Genomic DNA, 18509 nt, shown 5'->3' on the forward strand with positions numbered 1-18509 from the left:
ATGGTGGGAATGTATGCGTCATCGTTTCATCCCACCTTGGTCTGCTTTGCGTTGTCTCCCCTCCACACGATGGAGACGGGAAGGAAAGGATAGAAGCATCCATTAAGTTTTTGGTTTGGTTCATCTGTCCATCTGCGGAGATTTGCCGTGATGGGAGATGAGGTCTAGGGATGTACAGGCTATTGGAATGATCGGATGTATCTCTGTGCGTGGGTTAGCATCATGAACAAAGACAGGAATGGATACGTAAAGGGGGAAGGGAAGGGGCGTAGATAAAGGAGAAGCCGCGGATATGGTGGAAAGGAACAGATGTGAAGGGAACAGGAAGGGAAGACGTACATCTTCCAATTTCGCCACAGATGCTTTGAACTCCCCTACTTCCCGCCAACAATCAAGTGACCGTGTTGGATTCGCCCTGCCAACATCAGCTACTTCAGAGCAGAGTACGAGGGAAGACCTACTTGTAGCAAGCGACCAGAGCGTCTTGTTTCTCCTTCACCTCTTCACGCCCTTCACCACGCATCATCTTCCCACTCTCGAACCTCTCGACTTTCTTCCTCAGCTCTTCCATATCCCTGCTCAGTATCCCGCTGTGCACCGCTCCCGGCCCAGCGACTTCTTTCTCCTCTACTGCACCCTCCTCCCCCTCCCCTTCCGCAGGGGCGGAGGCGGAGACGGACGCAGCCTCCCTATCCAAGTTCTCCTTCTCCAACACACGCTCGATCTCTGCTCTCACTTCTGTCTCTTCGTGCTGCAGTCTCTGGAGCTCAGCATGAATCCGGGAACGGATGTGCGCATCAAGTGTTTCCTGTCGCTCGGGTGTAGGGTGTGGAGAAGCATGGGTGTCCGAGAGGTGCGAGAGCAAGTCAGCAGAGAACTGCATGCAACGAACGTCGTTAGTTCCTTCTCTTCGACTCTTGGGAGATGGGACGCACGTTCACACTGCTCTGGTCGCCGTAGACGATTTTTTCTGCGTCTTGGGAGGGCTTTGACTGGTCGGCTCCCATGGCCGGCGTACAGACAACGACAGAGAGGCGCTGGGTAGGATGCAGAGCAGTGAATGCTTCCGTGGTCAATATGAAGGGTCCAGCAAGTCGACTTCAACATTGCAGTTCACTTTGCATATACATTGACGACCACTTTGCATCTAATTATCTACAAAGAATGAAGGACATCGTCGACCTGTCACATCCGATGCAAATGGGGATGCAGATCTACCCTGGGGACCCAAAATTTATCTGCTACCCAGCTGCAGAGCTCTCCCGTAACGGGTACAACGTCCAGCGTTTGCAGATGGGCAGTCACACCGGCACGCACGTCGATGTACCTTACCACTTCTTCGCCGATGGGAAGAAGATTGACGAGTTGCCGATTGAGTTGTTCGTGGGGCGCGCTGCGGCGCTGGACATGTCCTACAAGGGCGCAAAGGGGAAGATCAACTGGGAGGATATGGCGATCTTTGAGGATCTCCTCAAGCCTGGCAATATTGTCCTCATCCGCACCGGCTGGTCGCAGTACTGGGGGCAGAACGAATACTTCGACCATCCGTACTTGACCCGTGCTGCCGCAGTCGAGATCCTCAAGCGCGGTGTCAAGGTCATTGGCGTCGATACACTGTCCCCAGACGCTACGCTCGATGGAGCAGGCGACTTTGGGGTACATGACGAGGTGCTTGGCTCAGGAGGTGTGATTGTCGAGAACTTGAACAACCTCGCGGCCATTCAAGAGGGCGAATGGATGGTCAGTCTTGTCCCTCTTCGATTAGCTGGTTGCGACGGTTCTCCTGTCCGAGCATTCGCCTGGAAACAATAGGAGGTTCTACTCCGGGTCTTGTGCTCCCTCCGTGCCCACCGGCCTTTGTTCTGCCGTCACTCGATTCAGTGCTAGCCAACTGCCTTGGTTGCGTTTCCAATCCATCTATCGATAAGCACCGGTCCGCAGCGGCCCCCTTATCGTGCGACATTGCTCAATGACCTCTCCTGTGCACGTCGCTCCTCGCCGACACCCGTAACGGTCTCCCGGGAATCGAACGTACAAACGGGAAGTTGTCGGTAGACCAAGTGCGTGGATCAATCGAGGGTCGCGCGTGGTGACCGCGGGGCGACAGGCCGGAGTCATTGTACTGTTCGCCCCGGCCAGGTAAGAATAGAACACTCTACCACGTTTCAGTTCTAACACTATCCCTAGTCGTGTTATGATTGGAGCATCGTGTACCGCCAACATCAAATCTCTCTTGGATAACGACGCCATGACTGAGCATTTGTATCCGACGTGGCAGTGTTTCTTTCTTCAGAGCATATGCTCCAGGCGGGGAAGTTAGGGATATGGCGGGGAACGTCGGATCCGACATCGGTTTGGGACGGAGCACTCTCCGTAACCTAACGACTCATCAGTACTCTCCTTGCTGAATGGCACAGGTTTGGTGGGCCAAATTGGAATAAAAGGGATCAGGGACCGGGGATACGCCAGCCAGGAACACCTCACGCACCACTCAGTCTTTTTTTCTGCTTTTCTGCTACTATGAACGCATCCGGCCCCGAAAAGGCAAAGGATGCCACTAAGGAAAAGGCCCTGGAGGCCGCCGACCTGGTTAAGGAACAGGTCAAGGTGGTCAAGAAGAGGACTAAAACGCCGAAGGATTTTGCCAGTATGTCCAGACCGACGCGTTCCTGATCTATGTTTGCTGACGCGTAGTTTGTATTGCTAGTCGACTTCATGATGGGTGGTGTTGCAGCCGTACGCGAGCAGAATAGGGAAGGGTGCCCCAATTGACTATCTATCGGAGGCCATTGGAAAGACGGTGGCAGCCCCTATTGAGCGCATTAAACTCCTGATTCAGAATCAGGATGAAATGGTGAGGCGTTTCCCTCGAGATGGGATGCGTACCTAACTAACTCGGTGCGAGTATAGATGAAGCAGGGTCGTCTTTCGACGCCCTATAAAGGCATCATCGATTGCACCATAAGAACGTACAATGAGGAAGGCTTCATTGCGTTCTGGCGTGGGAATGGTGCAAACGTGATTCGCTATTTCCCGACACAGGCTTTGAACTTTGCATTCAGTCAGTGCCGTCACAGTCTACGCATGCCCCACCCTGACGACGGTTGACAGAGGACTACTATAAGTCGATGTTTAACTTTAAGCGTTCCGAGGGTTTCTGGCTTTGGGTTGGGGGGAACGTAGCTTCCGGCGCGGCGGCCGGAGCTACTTCCCAGCTCTTCGTCTACTCGCTCGATTATGCGAGGACCCGCCTTGCCAATGACGCCAAGTCTGGTACCAAAGGCGGAGAGAGGCAGTTCAACGGCCTGCTCGACGTTTACCGCAAGACGCTGGCCACGGATGGCCTCATTGGTCTGTACCGAGGCTTCATGCCCTCTCTTGCTGGGATCATTGTCTATCGTGGCGCCTAGTAAGTAGAAAATTTCCAGATGTACGACCCGGCATCGACATAGTTTTGCAGCTTTGGCGCCTACGATAGTATCAAGCCACTCGTGCTTACGGGTCCCCTCGAGAACAACTTCGCTGCATCGTTCGCCCTCGGCTGGACTGTCACGAACGTCGCGAGCTTCATCGCCTATCCACTCGATACCATCCGCAGGCGTATGATGATGACGTCTGGAACTGGCGTGCATTACAAGTCGACTTGGTCTGCTGCGCAGCAGATTATTCAGAAGGAGGGTTTTAGGTCTCTCTTCAAGGGCGCTGTAAGCTGATATCCGCTCCTTTGAGATGTTGGGACTCATCGTAATCAAGGGCGCTAATATCCTCCGTGCTGTCGCTGGAGGACTGGTTCTTCCGCTGTATGACCAGTTCCAGCTGCTGATGTTTGGCAAGGTCTACTCCGCCGGTACGTCTCTTGGCCCGTTTTAATATGGAGCTTTCTGACGGTGAACATCAGGCTCCGGCTAATGGACTCCCTTGTCAAATCCAGTTGTCTCCAAAAAGCCGAGATGACTGTCCAAATATTAGGTCTCCTAATCACTTGTTCATACTTCCTTGTTAACATTGCCATGCTCGGCATCGAACCTTGGCTCTCGCTTGCTATTCAATGTTCATATCCTATTTGTGGTTAGATATTTGCACCGAATTTGTCCTGACCCCGCCTCAGGGTATGTTCTCAAGTTATTCGTGACAACAGTTATATCACCACTAGGTGACAAGTCATGCCCGGAGGTCCGCCACTCTGACAACTCTGTGGATAACTCACCTACATCTACTGGTCAAATCCGAGTGAGGAAGAGTTGAGAAGGTGACCAGCGGAAAGGTAGGATCGTCTCATAAATCCGGCTAAATATCTCAAAACAATAACCAGCCAATATCTTCACCCCTAGACTGTTGTTGTTCCCAGAGCTGTAGATTGTTCCCCGCATCCCGATCAAGAGATTGGCAGGGAAAATCAAAAGCGTGGACGGCCTTTTTCTGGCACCATCGAATAAATACATAAATGCATACAAGGAGAGAGGGTAGGAACCAGGGGTCGTTTCAAACAGCCCTTTGTTGTTTAGGTGCTTGGAAAGGCGGCTGCAAATTCATGTGTCCTCTTCGAAATGCTGCCTATGAAGTTGCTTCACAGGTACGACTCTACTGATCATCAACTAATCAGCTCTTTATTCGCTGCGTGAAAATTTATCCTACCATCACCAATAAAGTGGGCTCCATCGTCCAACTCATCCCTAAGAGTGGAAACTCTCGACCACAGAGAATGAGTGCATTCTTCATCGGAGCAGCCGAAGCAGCGATCGCCAAAAGCATCCGATAGATCCAGCAGCGATTCCAGTATTGAGGCTGAGGGCCACTGAGATAACCTCGTCCGTATTACGTCGTGCCATCGATCGTAAGAAAGTTCGTTGTCGTGCACGCAAACGCTGGGAAGGTGATTATCGAAGGCCTGAAGGCAGTAAGCAACCCTCTTCTTGCGCAGATCACACAGAGCAATGAAGTCCAGCGCAGAGAGCCCCTTGGCATCACGTCGGAGAACCTCGTCAAGTGGATCGAACAGCTCTACCAAACGACGAGCCGAATGACGTTTGGCATGGTGAAGCCGCAGAAGGCAAGCTACATTGTACACCGCCAGGGGACGTTCGTCCAGAAAGCGCGGTTGGAGCATGAGATCTTCGAGGGGCTCAAGAACCCCATGCATGCCCCAATTGTGGGCTGCAACCATAAGGGTGACCAACTCTTCTACATCTCTGATCTCGGGACGAGGGAGGGGATAGATGCGGTACAGAAGTGCAAGCACAGTACTGGCAGGCTCCGGCCAAGAGATTGGTGTTGCTACGGTCTCATGGTTCGACTCGGGAAAGACTCTCTTGAAATGAGTCGATCCAGCCTTCAACACGGACCTGTCGATTCGGAAAAATACATTGTCGGAAGACTGAATGAGCGTGTCGGCGGACAGGTCGCGAAATACGGCTGGCACGTTGAAGGGCTTGGTCGGGGCTGTAGAGTCGCTGACTGAGTAATCAGCCTGCGAAGTTGGCCCAGGCAACGCATCATGTAGTTCTGTGCGACCAGACGGGGCTGTACCTGCTGCGACGAGGATCTCTTCCCGTATCGAGCCGTTGGGTACATGATAGGACGACAGGATAGCAGTGTGGTCAAAGTCTTCCTCCTCAGGTGCCTCTCCCGATGGTGGTGTGACATATCGAAAAGGGGTCTCGATAATGCGAACGCCTTGCAGAGGGCTAGCAGCGGCGTATGTCCGAAATACTCCTCGAATAAGTGGGGGACTTGGCGAACGTTCATCTTCGATGTATTTTGCTCTCTTGGGTGAAGGCTCAGGGGTCATAGTTCGACTATGAATGCTGCTGCCAGTGATGCTATCACGATGTCCTAACATCAAGCCCTTAGCATACTTGATCAATAATGATAATAGTCGACTTACTTCTGCTCCTCGACATGCTGACGATGCAGATCGAACGTATCCCGAGATAATGCGTGTGTGAGAGAGACGTTGCAATAAGTATCACATGGCCTCGTGGCTATCGCCCACCATCAGCGCTCGATCACTCGGTCGCTGGACAGAAAGGTAGTCGCGGCTGTCACTCCGCTGCACCAAGCGGGCAAGAACCAGCATAATGGGGGATTTCCTGCACCATTGTGGTAACATTTCCGGAACATGTGCCATGAATATTGAAGTCACTTGCTGTCACCATCCTCCAAGCAACGAGGCGCACTAATTCGGTCAATATCGTACACTCTACACCCCTCAAGCACGAGCTTACCTCGGGAAAGATAATATATTCGTTCGCTCATACAGTACGTGATCGATAGGGACATTACGAGGATGGCCGACCACGTGACCAGTTGGCACTATCACAACTTCCTGAACCCCGCCTTTTATGTCGCGAATGAACTCAGATGTTTGAAAGCTCTGCCGGGAATGCATACAAAGACGGAAACGGAGATGCACTATGGTAGACTGCTGACAGCAACGGACGTATGAGGCATGAAGGCAAGAGCGATCAGAGGATGCGTGAGGCGAGCAAGTCCAAGGTTTGCCAGCGTAACACAGACTCTGAGATGTCACCTAGCGGTTGATCCAAGCTAGGCAGGGTTTTACCGCATGCTTGGAAAACAGCTAGATGAGTTTGAGCGATCGATTTACAAAAACATCTATATGCGTGTCAGTCGGTTAATGACAATATGGTGGGGTAAGATGCCCATACCAATGACGATAAGCGAGTCGGGATCTGCGAGCTCAGCTTTCAGGGCCTTGAGCCTGGACCAGTTCGCCTGACAATCCCTGCGATCGCAGCCGTGATCGGGAGGAACCTGACCAGGGAAGCTGTCTGGGATCGACGCGAGAACTGATGCTGAGGGCGTATCACGTAGTCGAGCACGTATGGTCTCGTACTCGTGCGTCACTTCGCATTTATGGGAGATGCGTGGGTTGCCGAGATGGCGCTTCAGGGCCTCGAGAGCGTGGTCAACCCTCTTCTTGCGGAGTTCATACAATGCGAGGAAGTCTGGTGCGGAGAGTTCCGGGGTCATGTCCAGGCGCAAAGCCAGGTCAAAAGGGTCGTACTGCTCAACCAGATAGCGTGCAGCGCTGCGTTTGATATCGTCGAGACTGAGCTGACACGCAACCCTATAGACCGCAAGCGGGCGAGAATGCAGAAAGCGGGGTTCGAGCAACAGGCCTCGTACCTCTGCAACCACCGAGTCCATGCCGCACTTGTGCGCGGCTAGTGCCAGGTGAATCAAGTCCTCGATATTATCTATCGCGGGATTAACAACAGGGTAGAGACGATAGAGAACAGCAAGGATCGTAGCCGCCGTTTCGTGCCAGGGGATGGGCGAAGTGGTTGGATGTTCAGTCAAGTACTGCTTGAAGTACGTCGAGCCCCATCTGAGAATAGCTCCGTGCACCCGAAAGGAAACGTTGTCAGACGATTCCAGGACTAGATCAGCCAATGGATCCAGGAAGACATCGGGGACGTGGAACGTTTGTTGGTGCTCAACCTCGTGCGTCGACGCTTCGGGTGTTTCCACATGCTCAGGTGCAAACATTGGATATTCGGGAGGAACAGATCGAACGCTGGCCGGGCGACCTCGATGCGTACCCATCTCGATGGGGGGCTCATCAGCGGGCTCACTATGTTGGCTCCCACACCCAATATGAACAGAACCTGTAGGACTGGGGGGTCGTACTCGACTCGGGGGCCGGTTGTGCCATTGATCTGCTTCAGGTACTTCCTCATATATGCTTGGCGCACGGCTGCGGATAGTACCCGCATAGGTACTTGGCGCACAAGGAGTCATCGGCATGGGGCTAGCGGCGCGTTCGACTGGTTCCTCGGATATCCTTGATGAGTACGGGCTCTGGTGAAGAGGCGGGTATGATTCTCTCTCCTGCCGGTCTTCTGCTAGGGGAGAACAAAGAGGAACCGAGGGAGAAGCAGAGTTCACTGGCACGGTATCCTGAGGATAGTGGTAGTAATAGAGGTTACGGTTCCCTAGTCATCTGCGTTAATCTGCGCAGAATCTAACGATATGCACTTACGTCTATTTCTACCCATGAGCTGCTGGTTGAGAGCAAGGACTTGAAGCACCCAAAGATGGGAAACGGCGTCCTCGTCGAGGTAGATATACGCGGCGCCTCACGATGACCACATGGGCACACTCAATCTGTTCCAACTTCGAGAAGAGATTCTTCTCGTCACTCTTCACATGGCCGTAACTTGGGATAATTCATATTCTTCGACGCAGAGCATATGATATCGAAAGTTATCCCTGATGATCACCATGATGATCTGGATAGATGTAAGTGCTAGACGTGGTCGACACGTAATAAGAAGGAAGACCCTCACAACTAATCGGACGAAAACAACGGTCTTACTTTACGTCTGTCTTAGCACTGAGTCTTACTATTACTGGATACTCTCTGTCATGGCTTGCTCATCGTCGCTCTTCCCCTTTCTCTCACCGTATGCGTTCCCTTTCTTATGGCTCGACCGAATACTCTCTTCACTCTCGTTGCCGTCGCTGTCTTCGTTCTCTACCTTCTCCACAACCCTTCTCGTACATCAACCCCCATAACCGCCATCGTAGAACCGCAGCAGCCCGAGGCTCAGGTACAATCTGCCATCCATCATGTTCTCACTCTTCCGCATCATCTGCATACCTACTCGTCCGACGACGTCTTGGATCTTCCAAGTCTACCGTCGGGTCCGCATAACGCTGCCTTCTCTCCGCCCACCTGGTACCAGGAGCTCTCGACCGAGTCGATCGAGCAAGCCATCGCCTCGTTACTAGCGATGGACAACCCAGATGCGCCGAGCAACAAGAACAATTCTGCTCCCATCCAGGTTCTGCCCTTCTACTATCGCGCAGCTCGCAGTCCGGATCCATCAGCGATCACGATCACGACGCTTGTGACGCCGTCCCGCTATCCTGTTCTCTCTCGTCTAGCATCCCACTACAACGGCCCGATATCCGTCGCGGTGCCATTCCAATCCCCGCTCTCTCTTCCTTCGCTACACGAGTTCTACACGTCTAATCCAGCCATCGTGGAACATGTCGATATTCACCTGATCCTCAACTCCCCTCCTAGGGCATTCAACACATGGCGAAACGTTGCGCGTGCCTTTGCTCGGACGGATACGATCCTAATGCTCGATGTGGACTTTTACCCGTGCACGCCGTTTGCACAGCGCATACAAGGAAGTCAGATAGCCCTGAATCTTCTGGAGAACAACGCTATGCTCGTCCTTCCCGCGTTCGAGTACGCATCCATCGATGCGGGGAAGTACACCTCCCTCTTCCCTGTGGCAAAGCGAGATCTGCTGCCTCTCTTGGAAAACGGCGAGATTGGACAGTTCCACGGGGCTTGGCGACCGGGACACGCAGCCACCAATTACTCACGCTTTGCCAACGCTACCTCAGGCGAGATCTACAAGGTGAAGGACTATCATCCCTCTTACGAGCCGTACGTCATCTTTCAGCGAGAGAACGCCCCGTGGTATGCATATTCATGCGCATATATGCGTCATCCTGACCTCTTGTGGACAGGTGCGATGAGCGATTCATCGGATATGGAGCTAACAAGGCCGCATGCCTCTTTGAGATGTACATCTCTGGTCGATCTTTCTACGTCCTCGCGGACGACTTTATGATCCATCAGAGTCATCAGTATCTTGAGAGCACACGGAAAGCCGAGAGGCAGCTTAACAAGAAACTCTACCCGTCATTTAGGGAAGAGATATGCCTCAAGTATCTGAAGCATTATGTGGAGAGCGCTATTATGGGCAGCCAGATAACGCATAATGCCAGGAACGAATGTATGAAGATTGCCAAGATCAGGAAGAAGTTCCCCATGGTGCGTCCAGACGTACACGACAAGCACGTTCCGCTGACAGGATGTATGCAGATGCTTGCTGGAAAGCGATTGCAGGTCAACGGCATGATGCCTTGACGCACTAATTTATTCTTACCCACTTTCGTTCAGCCAGATGTATCATTAGATCATTAATGTATACTTGTCAAACAGTATATCAAGTCAGATGTTGGCCCGCGAGCCAGGCGTATAAATTACACCGATGAGTACAAATATCCAACACAAAGTGCCTGTGTCTACAAAGCAGTTCCTCTCTCGAAACTAGCCCGAATCTCCGCAGTATACTTATCATAATATCTCGCAATCTTCTTGTTGAACACCCGATTGCGTTCGTTGATATACGTGACATCCCCGTCGTCCTCATTGAGCCGTTTCCGGGAGAACTTGCCCCTGCGATCCATGTCCATATTCAGCTTGGACACAACCCGATCGATCGCCTCTTCGCTCGGCTTGTTGTCCGCATATGCTAAGCTGTTGGCATCCCGGTACAGGTCTTCGGAAGCTTGTCGTTGAGCAACTGTCAGAGCACCCGAGGAGGTGGTAGCGACCAGCGCGCCGGAGGTGGGTTGACCGGCCTTGAGCGTACCGGGAGCGAGGCCGAGCGCAGCCTCTTTTTGTCGGTTGTAAGCCTCGAGATCGGGCTTGATGAAATCTAGGTCTTTCTTGTATCGTCGGCGGGCATGATCCTCGGCATCTTGACGTAATGAGCATACCGCAGCGTGGAAAGGCTGAAGAAAAGCTCACTGTTGAACGTAAAGTCGGCCCGCTTCTTCTTTCTCTCCTGTTTTTTCTCCCATTCGTCGTTCTCCTCGATACTCCATTCCCAGTTCTTCTTCCGCTCGACGTCCTCCCCTCGTTCTTCAGCGTCGGCCTTCTCACGCAAGACCTCGGCAAGCTTGCGTTTCTTCTCTAGCCGTTGTAATTCCCGAGCTGAAGTCTTTTGTCGCGCATTCTCAGCAACGAGATCTTTCCGGTTGGCTTGGAGTGTGTCACGCTAGATCAATGCTTCAGCAACCGGACGTTTCACCGTCGTTAGAGACACGTACCATCTTCCCACGAAGTGCTTGCAACTTCTTCATCCGCTCGGCCATGCTCATCCGTCCCTCGCCCGAAGAGCCTTCTGCCGGCGCTTCCTCCATCTCAGCTTCCTCCCCATCCACGGAGGCAGCCTCATCCTCCACAACGTCCGCCACAACTTCCCCAGCAACTTCATCTACCTTGTCATCATCATCCACCCTAATCTCAACAGGCTGCACAATCTCTTCCACGACCTCGGGCACCACATCCTGCTGTGCAACTTCCACAACAGGTTCGTCAGGAGGGCCCATAGCAGCCAACTCGTCCCTCTCTTCTTCGTCCTTCACTGCATCCTCCAACGCAACAGGCATCATAGGCTCTGGCTCAGGGTTGGTCTGTTCGAACACCTCTGAGTCTACAGGGACGGGCTCCTCGACGACGGGGTGTTCTGCCGAGGCGGGCTCTATTTGAGCGCCGGCGGCGAGAGAGGCAGACTCTTCCTCAGGTGCTGCCCTGGCCTTCTTGCTGGACTTTCTACGAGGCGGCATGATTGGTGGCCGGTATTCAGTGAGTTGTCCAGGACGCTCTGGCACACCCCAGAAGCGCAGACGGAAGTAAATATGAGCACAGCCATCAACCGGAAGCAGTTACGCTTGAACAAATGATTGGTGAGTCGGACGAGCGCTTGCATCTTGTGGACAACGACGACCTCTTCGCTGAGGAATCATCGACAACACTCTTTAATACCTCTTCGACATCGACGTAACATTAATACAAGATGTCTGAGCGTAAAGTACTCAACAAGTACTACCCCCCAGACTTCGACCCGGCGAAGATCCCCCGGCGAAAAGGTGGACGGCCAACACAGCAGGTCGTGCGTCTCATGACGCCCTTCTCGATGCGCTGCAACACGTGTGGGGAGTATATCTACAAGGGGAAGAAGTTCAACGCACGGAAGGAGACTGTTGAAGGGGAAGACTATTATGGGATCAAGATCTTCCGGTTTTATATCAAGTGCACGCTGTGCAGTGCGGAGATTACGTTCAAGACTGATCCCAAGAACACGGATTATACGGCGGAACATGGGGCGAGCAGAAACTTCGAGCCCTGGAGAGAGGAGAAGGCGATCGAAGAGGAGGATAGGCTGGCGAAGCTCGAGGAGGAGGAGAACAACCCTATGAAGGCTCTTGAGAACCGGACGCTCGACTCGAAGCGCGAGATGGATATCCTCGATGCGCTCGGTGATATTCGCGCACGGAACGCGAGGAACGAGAGGGTCAGTGCGAGGGAGGTGGAGGATATCCTTGAGCGGGCAATAGAGGAGAGGGTGGATGTAGAGGATCTGAAGCGCAAGCGGGATGAGGAGGAAGATGAGGAACTCGTTCGGCAGGTGTTTGCCAAGGTGCCTGCTCCTCCGCCTGGCTTGCCCATCGCTGGTCCATCTACCTCGACACCGGAAGGCTCCAGCAGCGCATCCAGCTCAAATGAACCAGCGACACCATCAACCATCACCGTCAAGCGGAAAGCGGACGGCGCGCAGCCCGACCTCAAAGACCTCCTGTCCGAATCCACACGGGCGACACTCTCGAAAGCGGAGGTTGTGATGCCGCCTCCCGCGAAGAAGCGAAAAGATATGGCAGCGAGCCTTGGGATCAAGGTTGGTCCAAAGAACAAGGCTGGTGCGCTGGGTATCAAGGTTGCGCCGAAGGCAAAGGCGTTAGTATGAGGCTTTGCTTGACCAGTTTCTCTTTTGTATTGCACACATTGTACACTATGTACACAATCATACCTTTTGATGCATCGTTGCGTGAGTGTTACGTAGATTGTATAGTGAAAACAGATTAGGCCAAGGACGAGTGAAAGTTTGATATAAACTAGGCAGCGTTTCAAGTGTTTGTTATCGATAGTAGACCGCATGATGCAACAGCCACACTGACCAAGTGACCGACAATATAATTATGAAGTCGGCATGAAGAGAGTCCGAAAAGGCGGCGTCGTCGGCCTAAGGGGAAAAATTAAGGCGGAGGTGGCAGTGATTTTGACACTGAACGTCGGTGGACCGGAGGGCGTCCGGCGCGGTCACCCGCCGCCTCGAGGAGAAAGTCTCATGGACGAATGGGTGGGTGGACAGCGAGCACCTTTTAGCCTGACGAACTGCTGTATTCTTCTGCTTGGCTTCTGCTTGGATACGAACTGTCATCTACTGTCATTTGAACAACATGTCCGTTCCTGTTCTTCCTGCTCATCTCAAGACCATCCTCATCACTGGGGCGGGCGGTACGTCTCCTACTCTGCTGGTCATCCCACTCCAATGTTCCGCTAATACTTCGAAGGATTCCTCGGAGACCGCATCGTCACCTACCTCCTCACCCATTACCCCGACATCAAGCTCGTCATCTGCGATATCAAGGCACCCGCAGAGCGTCCCGGAGGACGGGTAACCAGTGTCGGTGCCGACCTCACTGATCCTAAGGAGGCAGAGAAACTGTTCAGCTATGGAAAGATCGACGGCGTGTGAGTGCTTCATCTGCTGGGAAGGTGAAGGGTTGTTGATCGTGTGATTAGGTTTGCGATGCATGGGATTATGAGCGGAGGGAGCGAGGCCAACTTCGACTTCGGGTACAAAGGTGCGCTTACCCTCTGCATTCCTAGTCCCCATCTAACGATAATACGTGCGGATAACAGTCAACGTCGACTCGCACCGTTACCTGCTCGAGGCGACGCGCCAGCACGGTGCCAAGTACCCGAACGACCCGAAGATCCTCTATGTCCTTACCTCCAGCTTGGCAGTGTACGGTGGTCCCCTCGCGCTCCCGGAGAGCCATGTTAACCCCGAGTACGTGCTCTACATTCATGTCCATGCAGCCTGCTAACGACTATCCGCCAAAGCGCCACCCCCATCACCCCCGAGTCCTCGTACGGTACCGCCAAGGCAATCATGGAGATGTTCGTGTTTGACTACACGCGCAAGGGGTTCATCGATGGCCGGAGCGTGCGCCTTCCCACAGTCTCGGTCCGCGCTGGCGCGCCGAGCAGCGCAGCGAGCTCGTTCATCTCGGGCTTGATTAGGGAGCCGCTCCAGGGCTTGGAGAGCGTTTGCCCCATGTGAGTTGGTTTGCCCTCGGGGTCGGAATGAGAGGAAGCTGATGGTTGGGGTAGTACGAACGACCCGAAGGATCCGATCATCGATAATATGCGTATCTGGATCGGCAGCCCTAAGGCTGTTGTGCGAAATCTCGTATACACTATCACTGTTCCTGCGGGGAAGGTGCGTGTCACCATTCGTAGGTAACCCGTCACCGTCGCTGACCGCACGTAGTACCCCAAGCACCACCGCTCGATCAACATCCCCGGTATCACCATCACCACACGTGATATCCTCAACGCGCTCGAGAAGTACGGCGGGCCCGAAGCGCTCAAGCACGTCAAGTACAACCTCGAGCCCCAGACGTACGCGATCTGCAGGACTTGGGCAGGGTCGTACGATAACACGCTTGCGTTCTCCCTGGGGTATGAGAACCCGGATGAGAAGACTGGGTTTGATGGCGCTGTTGCTGACTTTAAGGAGGAGTTGTTTGCGGCTAAGAAGGCGTGAGCCCGGGATTCAGGGAAGGACGGAATTGTATGTAGATATGACATCTATAAAATGAAAGAATGTATCACGGTCGTCCAAATTCACCCCGACTGATCTTCTTTCACACTGTTCTGGATACGTTTTTAATCCTCAAGGATGAATGTCATTATTGTGGTCCAATAATGAATTTCCAAGAATTACGCCGAACACGATAGTTACGGCAAGACCCTTCATAAAGCAGGGTACGTGAAGTGGATTCCTTGTTCTCCCCTTGCGCCATCTTTGTCCATCGTCGCGCCATGGCCCATACCCTATCCCCAAGCTCATCCAACAGTCAAATCCCCTTCGCAACCTCTTCATCCCCGACCAGGCATGAAGCTGCCAACGCGAAGCTCAAGCACGCCGTCAGGGAAGCGGTGTCTATCCCGCTTGTTGCGCTGAAGAATAGCAGGGAGGAGATGTCTACGAGCCGGTTTGCGAGCAGCGAGAACGTTGTGGACGATCGGTTGGTGCCGAATGCTGGAAGCGCTGCGAGAGATTTCTGCGGTATGTGCATGCTCCGATGAATAATTCGATGAGGTACTGAGGCTTCGATAGCCCTAGAGCGGACATGGCTATCCAACATCCGCCTGTGTTTCCTCTTCATCCTCATCAGTTCTGCACTCATGCTCCGCACCCGCCTTCCTTCGCCCAACTCTGATCAGCAGGACGAAGTTCGCATGCCACTGCCGGCATCGATGACCTTTGGAGCGTTGTACTTTGTATGCACGCTCGCTCTTGTCGTCGGCGGGTGGTGGAGCTACAGGGATGTGAGGATCGGACTGGAGAAACATGTGGGCTTTGTGGGCAACTTCAGGTGAGCGTTATCCACGCCTCCTACAGGTCTAGTATGCTTATGACATATGCTTCAGATACATGGGCGCGATTCTGCTCTGCGTTGTGGCACTCATCCTCGCCACGGCAATCGCTCTCATGGTTCAGTCTGGGGGGGCTCTGTAGTTTGCACGCCTTCCCATTCTTTCTTCCTTCCGGTCACAACGCCACTGCGCATATACACTCTGTCACGTCCGACTATGGCTTAGATGCACCTTCGAGTCGACCTATTGGATATCCGGCTGATGCAGTGAGCGAGTGCATGACGAGATCACCGACAATTCGGTGTGGTTATCGTAGTACAGTTGGGCGGCCATGCGCGGTCAATGCCGATTTTGACATGCCCTTATACTCGGTTGGCAATTCATGAAATCCCAGAAGATTGCTGTCGATACCGTATCATCGCATGGGTTCGAACTGGAGATCGCAGCACCGACAATCCAACCTATACCAAAAGCAATTCAAGTCTCATCACCCCTCTGTATTCCAATACCGAATTTGAATGCGAATTATATTCCAAACCCCAAATGACCGGATAATTGCCTATGTATTGCGTGCGTTTACGTCCTTCTAGGACGAGGTGTAGGTGCGTGTGGAAATAGTCTACAAATGCCTAGTAAAACAGCCATTCTATGCGCGAATTCGCGCGCTGTCCTTCCTCCATCCGTCCATCCGAGCAAGGCGTGTCCAGTCATGAGTGGGAAAACCAGAAACCAGCGGGCCGACATCGTTACCGCTGGGTAAGCTCGTACATCTCCCCCTCCCGTTTCTCGATCTCTCTCTCCTTCTGCACTCTCTTCTTTTCCCTCTCCACGCCCTTCTTCTGCTCCCTCTCTTCCCGCGCCTTCCGCCATTTCTTCCCATGCTTCCACTCCACTAGCATCGCAGGATATGTAGCGACGATCATAGCCGCAAAGATCGTGAATCCCCAGCCTGGTCCGACGCCGTCAAGGATGTAGTTCTCGATGGAGACGAATGTCGCTCCCGTCAAACACCGCACAAGATTGTTGCACGCTGTGACACCAGCACCATGCTGAGGGAACAGGTCCATGAGCAGTGTTTGGTTGATGTTGAACAGGGCGGTTATGAGGAAACCGATGAGGAATTGGAAGAGCAGAAGCACGCCGATGTGCACCCTGGCCTTGGTAAGCCAGCCATACAATAGCACACAGGTCGCCGCTGCGCCCCAGAACAGTGGGGTGGTGCGGAGTCGAGCGTATTCGACGGGAACGCCTCCCTTTGCCCCGCTGCCGCCGTCTTCTAGCTGACCTTTCGCAGCAAAAGAACGGCGAACGCGTTGCCATTCCCAGTCGAGCATCTTGCCCACCGTGAAGCTCCCCAGTAGGCAGCCACCGCCGTTCGCAAGGTAGCATAGGCCGATATCGCTCTCCGTCAGCCACGGATAGTTTTGTAGGAACAGAGGGGACATCGTCGTGATCACGCCGTAGAAAACGGAGTAAGGGATGGCGGTGGAGACGAGGACGAGGCACAGGTCCGGGTTGCGGAAGAGCCGGAGAACGGTGAGGGGCGTGTGGTGTGAGGTAGCTTTCTCTGGCACTGAGGCGGGAGAAGAAGGGTCGGACTTGCGACCACGGCCGAGGATGGGGATGAGGGGACGGTTCAGTTTGGGTGGGGGGGCTGAACCGTCGCCTACGATCGTGCGGAGTGTTTCCGGTAAAAGGAGGTATTCGAAGATGAAAGCAACGCCCGAGGCGATGGCGAGGAACCAGAAAACAGATCTGGGAGCTGCATCAGCTTCTGGATGGATAAGGTCAGGGGATGTGAGCTCACCTCCAGCCCATCTGGTCTGCTAACAGCCCTCCAATCACAGGGCCAATACACGGCCCAATCATTGGCCCCACATTGAACAAGCCCAGGAACCCACCTCTCTCGGCACTCGTTGCGATGTCCACGATCGTCCCCGCTCCTAGGGCGATCACGGGTGACGATCCAGCGGCTTGGAAGCACCGGAGGAAGACGAGCAGCCAGTAGGCGCTCGTGGGCGTGAGGGCAAGACCGATGCAGGAAAGGGTGAGTAGCAGCAAGCATGCCAGATATACTGGGCGCCGGCCGCAGTGTTGGGAGTCGGCTAAGCTGCCCCAGAGCATCGGGGATATGCCCTGGAAGAGCATGTTCACAGTGACGGTGACATTGATGAGCTCGATGGGCTCTTGGAACGCTTCGGAGAGAATGGGAATTGCGGGGAAGTAGATATTCGCTGAGAGGGGAGAGTAGAAGCCGGCCACAGCGGTCATGAACACAATGAACCATTTCTCTTTGCGGGTGAAGACTAGAGGAAGGTTGGATGAGTAAGATGAGTGTGCTCTAGGTGGACAATCGAGAAGAACACACTGGAATAGGGCTTCTCAGGCCTGCTGACTACTTGGGGTTGCACCTGTCCTTCTCGAGATGTGCTCGGCTCGTCGCCTACACTATCACGGTCCGTTTCCTCCTCTTCAATCTCCTTGCTACGTGCGGTATGATGTGAGGCACTCGATCTCCGCCGCTTCCCCAGAAAGGGGTTGGGCGTAGTGGGCGACTCGACCATCGTCTCGCTCGAATCGCGGTCGAAATGAGTAAAGGTGGGTGAGAAGGCTGGGTGGGGAGGGAAACGGTAGGGGGCGAATTGACCTTCGTCGGACGCCATCGTGTCTGATCAGAGGTGGGTGATGTGGGGGCAACTGGATAGGAAAGGCCGATAGACAGAGGTTATAGACAGCCTGATGCTTGGTGCGTGTGGGGGGTGCGGTGACCTGCCAGCGCGTCTTTAGTTCGTATGTCGGCTTTCGGCTAATAGGAGGAAGTAGTGCGGCCCTCCTTCGGAAGGTAGACAAGGTCCAAGGTGTATACACAAAGTCACTTTGAGTTAAGCGTCAAGTAGGAATGAGCGTCGGGCCTCCAAGGCAAGTAGGAAAGGGAAAGTGCAAGTGTGCCTGACGGCGGTCAAGCTGAACGAGCAAATGAGGCGCCGTGTATATACCTCTGAGCAAAGCTTGCGAGCCCCGGCTAGTGCACACGGCGAACTCGGCCCAACGCAGCGCCATCGTAGTTTTCATCAGCGCAAATCACACCAAATTATGCCGCATGGCGGCCGACAGCACCGACTGAATTACCTATCCAGAGTGTAAAAAGAAAGCAGAGATTTGACGTCTTCTGCCGATTGCGCCTCAGGGCGGGAGATCCCAGGCGAGCGGCACCACACCGGGC

General features: G+C 53.7%; 10 protein-coding genes across 10 annotated transcripts; 6 read left to right on the forward strand and 4 right to left on the reverse strand.

Annotated features, from left to right (window-relative positions):
- Positions 1 to 116: 116 nt before the first annotated feature.
- DACRYDRAFT_20085 (uncharacterized protein) lies at positions 117 to 1025 on the reverse strand. Its single transcript, XM_040771788.1, has 4 exons — positions 936 to 1025; positions 462 to 877; positions 340 to 415; positions 117 to 203 (listed from the first exon to the last, which is right to left on the reverse strand). Exons 1-4 carry the CDS (start codon positions 1005 to 1007, stop codon positions 180 to 182), a joined length of 588 nt encoding a protein of 195 aa, XP_040632565.1. The 5' UTR covers positions 1008 to 1025; the 3' UTR covers positions 117 to 179.
- A 139-nt stretch (positions 1026 to 1164) lies between these two features.
- Positions 1165 to 2413, forward strand: DACRYDRAFT_92905 (cyclase family protein; the record flags this gene model as incomplete). Its single annotated transcript, XM_040777113.1, has 2 exons — positions 1165 to 2139; positions 2188 to 2413. The coding sequence occupies one exon, from the start codon at positions 1165 to 1167 to the stop codon at positions 1810 to 1812; it is 648 nt and encodes a 215-aa protein (XP_040632566.1). The 3' UTR covers positions 1813 to 2139; positions 2188 to 2413.
- A 66-nt stretch (positions 2414 to 2479) lies between these two features.
- DACRYDRAFT_20087 (ATP:ADP antiporter) lies at positions 2480 to 4410 on the forward strand. Its single transcript, XM_040771789.1, has 9 exons — positions 2480 to 2647; positions 2708 to 2736; positions 2786 to 2854; positions 2911 to 3061; positions 3112 to 3409; positions 3461 to 3704; positions 3754 to 3847; positions 3899 to 4264; positions 4313 to 4410. The coding sequence occupies exons 1-8, from the start codon at positions 2521 to 2523 to the stop codon at positions 3907 to 3909; spliced, it is 1023 nt and encodes a 340-aa protein (XP_040632567.1). The 5' UTR covers positions 2480 to 2520; the 3' UTR covers positions 3910 to 4264; positions 4313 to 4410.
- A 1237-nt stretch (positions 4411 to 5647) lies between these two features.
- On the reverse strand, positions 5648 to 7855 carry DACRYDRAFT_113732 (uncharacterized protein). The gene is made up of 4 exons (XM_040769688.1): positions 6669 to 7855; positions 6225 to 6615; positions 5885 to 6175; positions 5648 to 5832 (listed from the first exon to the last, which is right to left on the reverse strand). Exons 1-2 carry the CDS (start codon positions 7768 to 7770, stop codon positions 6581 to 6583), a joined length of 1137 nt encoding a protein of 378 aa, XP_040632568.1. The 5' UTR covers positions 7771 to 7855; the 3' UTR covers positions 5648 to 5832; positions 5885 to 6175; positions 6225 to 6580.
- Positions 7856 to 8447: 592 nt separating this feature from the next.
- DACRYDRAFT_113733 (uncharacterized protein) lies at positions 8448 to 9916 on the forward strand (the record flags this gene model as incomplete). The annotated part of the gene is made up of 3 exons (XM_040769689.1): positions 8448 to 9463; positions 9514 to 9820; positions 9872 to 9916. 3 exons carry the CDS (start codon positions 8448 to 8450, stop codon positions 9914 to 9916), a joined length of 1368 nt encoding a protein of 455 aa, XP_040632569.1.
- Positions 9917 to 10074: 158 nt separating this feature from the next.
- Positions 10075 to 11166, reverse strand: DACRYDRAFT_46236 (SYF2-domain-containing protein; the record flags this gene model as incomplete). Its single annotated transcript, XM_040774689.1, has 3 exons — positions 10075 to 10532; positions 10583 to 10832; positions 10885 to 11166. The coding sequence occupies 3 exons, from the start codon at positions 11164 to 11166 to the stop codon at positions 10075 to 10077; spliced, it is 990 nt and encodes a 329-aa protein (XP_040632570.1).
- A 392-nt stretch (positions 11167 to 11558) lies between these two features.
- On the forward strand, positions 11559 to 12644 carry DACRYDRAFT_20090 (DUF572-domain-containing protein). The gene has a single exon (XM_040771790.1). The coding sequence runs from the start codon at positions 11634 to 11636 to the stop codon at positions 12579 to 12581; it is 948 nt and encodes a 315-aa protein (XP_040632571.1). The 5' UTR covers positions 11559 to 11633; the 3' UTR covers positions 12582 to 12644.
- A 293-nt stretch (positions 12645 to 12937) lies between these two features.
- DACRYDRAFT_75000 (NADP-binding protein) lies at positions 12938 to 14450 on the forward strand (the record flags this gene model as incomplete). Its single annotated transcript, XM_040776100.1, has 7 exons — positions 12938 to 13132; positions 13189 to 13369; positions 13421 to 13482; positions 13541 to 13691; positions 13745 to 13960; positions 14015 to 14123; positions 14175 to 14450. The coding sequence occupies exons 1-7, from the start codon at positions 13075 to 13077 to the stop codon at positions 14448 to 14450; spliced, it is 1053 nt and encodes a 350-aa protein (XP_040632572.1). The 5' UTR covers positions 12938 to 13074.
- Positions 14451 to 14838: 388 nt separating this feature from the next.
- Positions 14839 to 15764, forward strand: DACRYDRAFT_20091 (uncharacterized protein). The gene is made up of 3 exons (XM_040771791.1): positions 14839 to 14975; positions 15027 to 15285; positions 15341 to 15764. Exons 1-3 carry the CDS (start codon positions 14888 to 14890, stop codon positions 15426 to 15428), a joined length of 435 nt encoding a protein of 144 aa, XP_040632573.1. The 5' UTR covers positions 14839 to 14887; the 3' UTR covers positions 15429 to 15764.
- A 268-nt stretch (positions 15765 to 16032) lies between these two features.
- DACRYDRAFT_104165 (MFS general substrate transporter) lies at positions 16033 to 17949 on the reverse strand (the record flags this gene model as incomplete). Its single annotated transcript, XM_040767884.1, has 3 exons — positions 16033 to 17041; positions 17094 to 17592; positions 17655 to 17949. 3 exons carry the CDS (start codon positions 17947 to 17949, stop codon positions 16033 to 16035), a joined length of 1803 nt encoding a protein of 600 aa, XP_040632574.1.
- Between the last annotated feature and the right edge of the window lie 560 nt (positions 17950 to 18509).

This window comes from Dacryopinax primogenitus (assembly GCF_000292625.1).
Source record: "Dacryopinax primogenitus strain DJM-731 SS1 chromosome Unknown DACRYscaffold_2, whole genome shotgun sequence".
In the NCBI taxonomy this organism is placed as follows: domain Eukaryota; kingdom Fungi; phylum Basidiomycota; class Dacrymycetes; order Dacrymycetales; family Dacrymycetaceae; genus Dacryopinax; species Dacryopinax primogenitus.

Coding starts and splice junctions, on each gene's coding strand:
- DACRYDRAFT_20085 (XM_040771788.1), bottom strand. CDS start 1,007: ATGGGAGCCGACCAGTCAAAGCCCTCCCAAGACGCAGAAAAAATCGTC. Junction 878..935: donor GCGACCAGAGCAGTGTGAAC/GTGCGTCCCATC, acceptor CGTTGCATGCAG/TTCTCTGCTGACTTGCTCTC. Junction 204..339: donor CTGTGGCGAAATTGGAAGAT/GTACGTCTTCCC, acceptor ACCCACGCACAG/AGATACATCCGATCATTCCA.
- DACRYDRAFT_20087 (XM_040771789.1), top strand. CDS start 2,521: ATGAACGCATCCGGCCCCGAAAAGGCAAAGGATGCCACTAAGGAAAAG. Junction 2,855..2,910: donor TTCAGAATCAGGATGAAATG/GTGAGGCGTTTC, acceptor GTGCGAGTATAG/ATGAAGCAGGGTCGTCTTTC. Junction 3,410..3,460: donor ATTGTCTATCGTGGCGCCTA/GTAAGTAGAAAA, acceptor ATAGTTTTGCAG/CTTTGGCGCCTACGATAGTA.
- DACRYDRAFT_20090 (XM_040771790.1), top strand. CDS start 11,634: ATGTCTGAGCGTAAAGTACTCAACAAGTACTACCCCCCAGACTTCGAC.
- DACRYDRAFT_20091 (XM_040771791.1), top strand. CDS start 14,888: ATGTCTACGAGCCGGTTTGCGAGCAGCGAGAACGTTGTGGACGATCGG. Junction 14,976..15,026: donor CGCTGCGAGAGATTTCTGCG/GTATGTGCATGC, acceptor AGGCTTCGATAG/CCCTAGAGCGGACATGGCTA. Junction 15,286..15,340: donor GGCTTTGTGGGCAACTTCAG/GTGAGCGTTATC, acceptor CATATGCTTCAG/ATACATGGGCGCGATTCTGC.
- DACRYDRAFT_113732 (XM_040769688.1), bottom strand. CDS start 7,770: ATGCCGATGACTCCTTGTGCGCCAAGTACCTATGCGGGTACTATCCGC. Junction 6,616..6,668: donor CGACTCGCTTATCGTCATTG/GTATGGGCATCT, acceptor ACACGCATATAG/ATGTTTTTGTAAATCGATCG.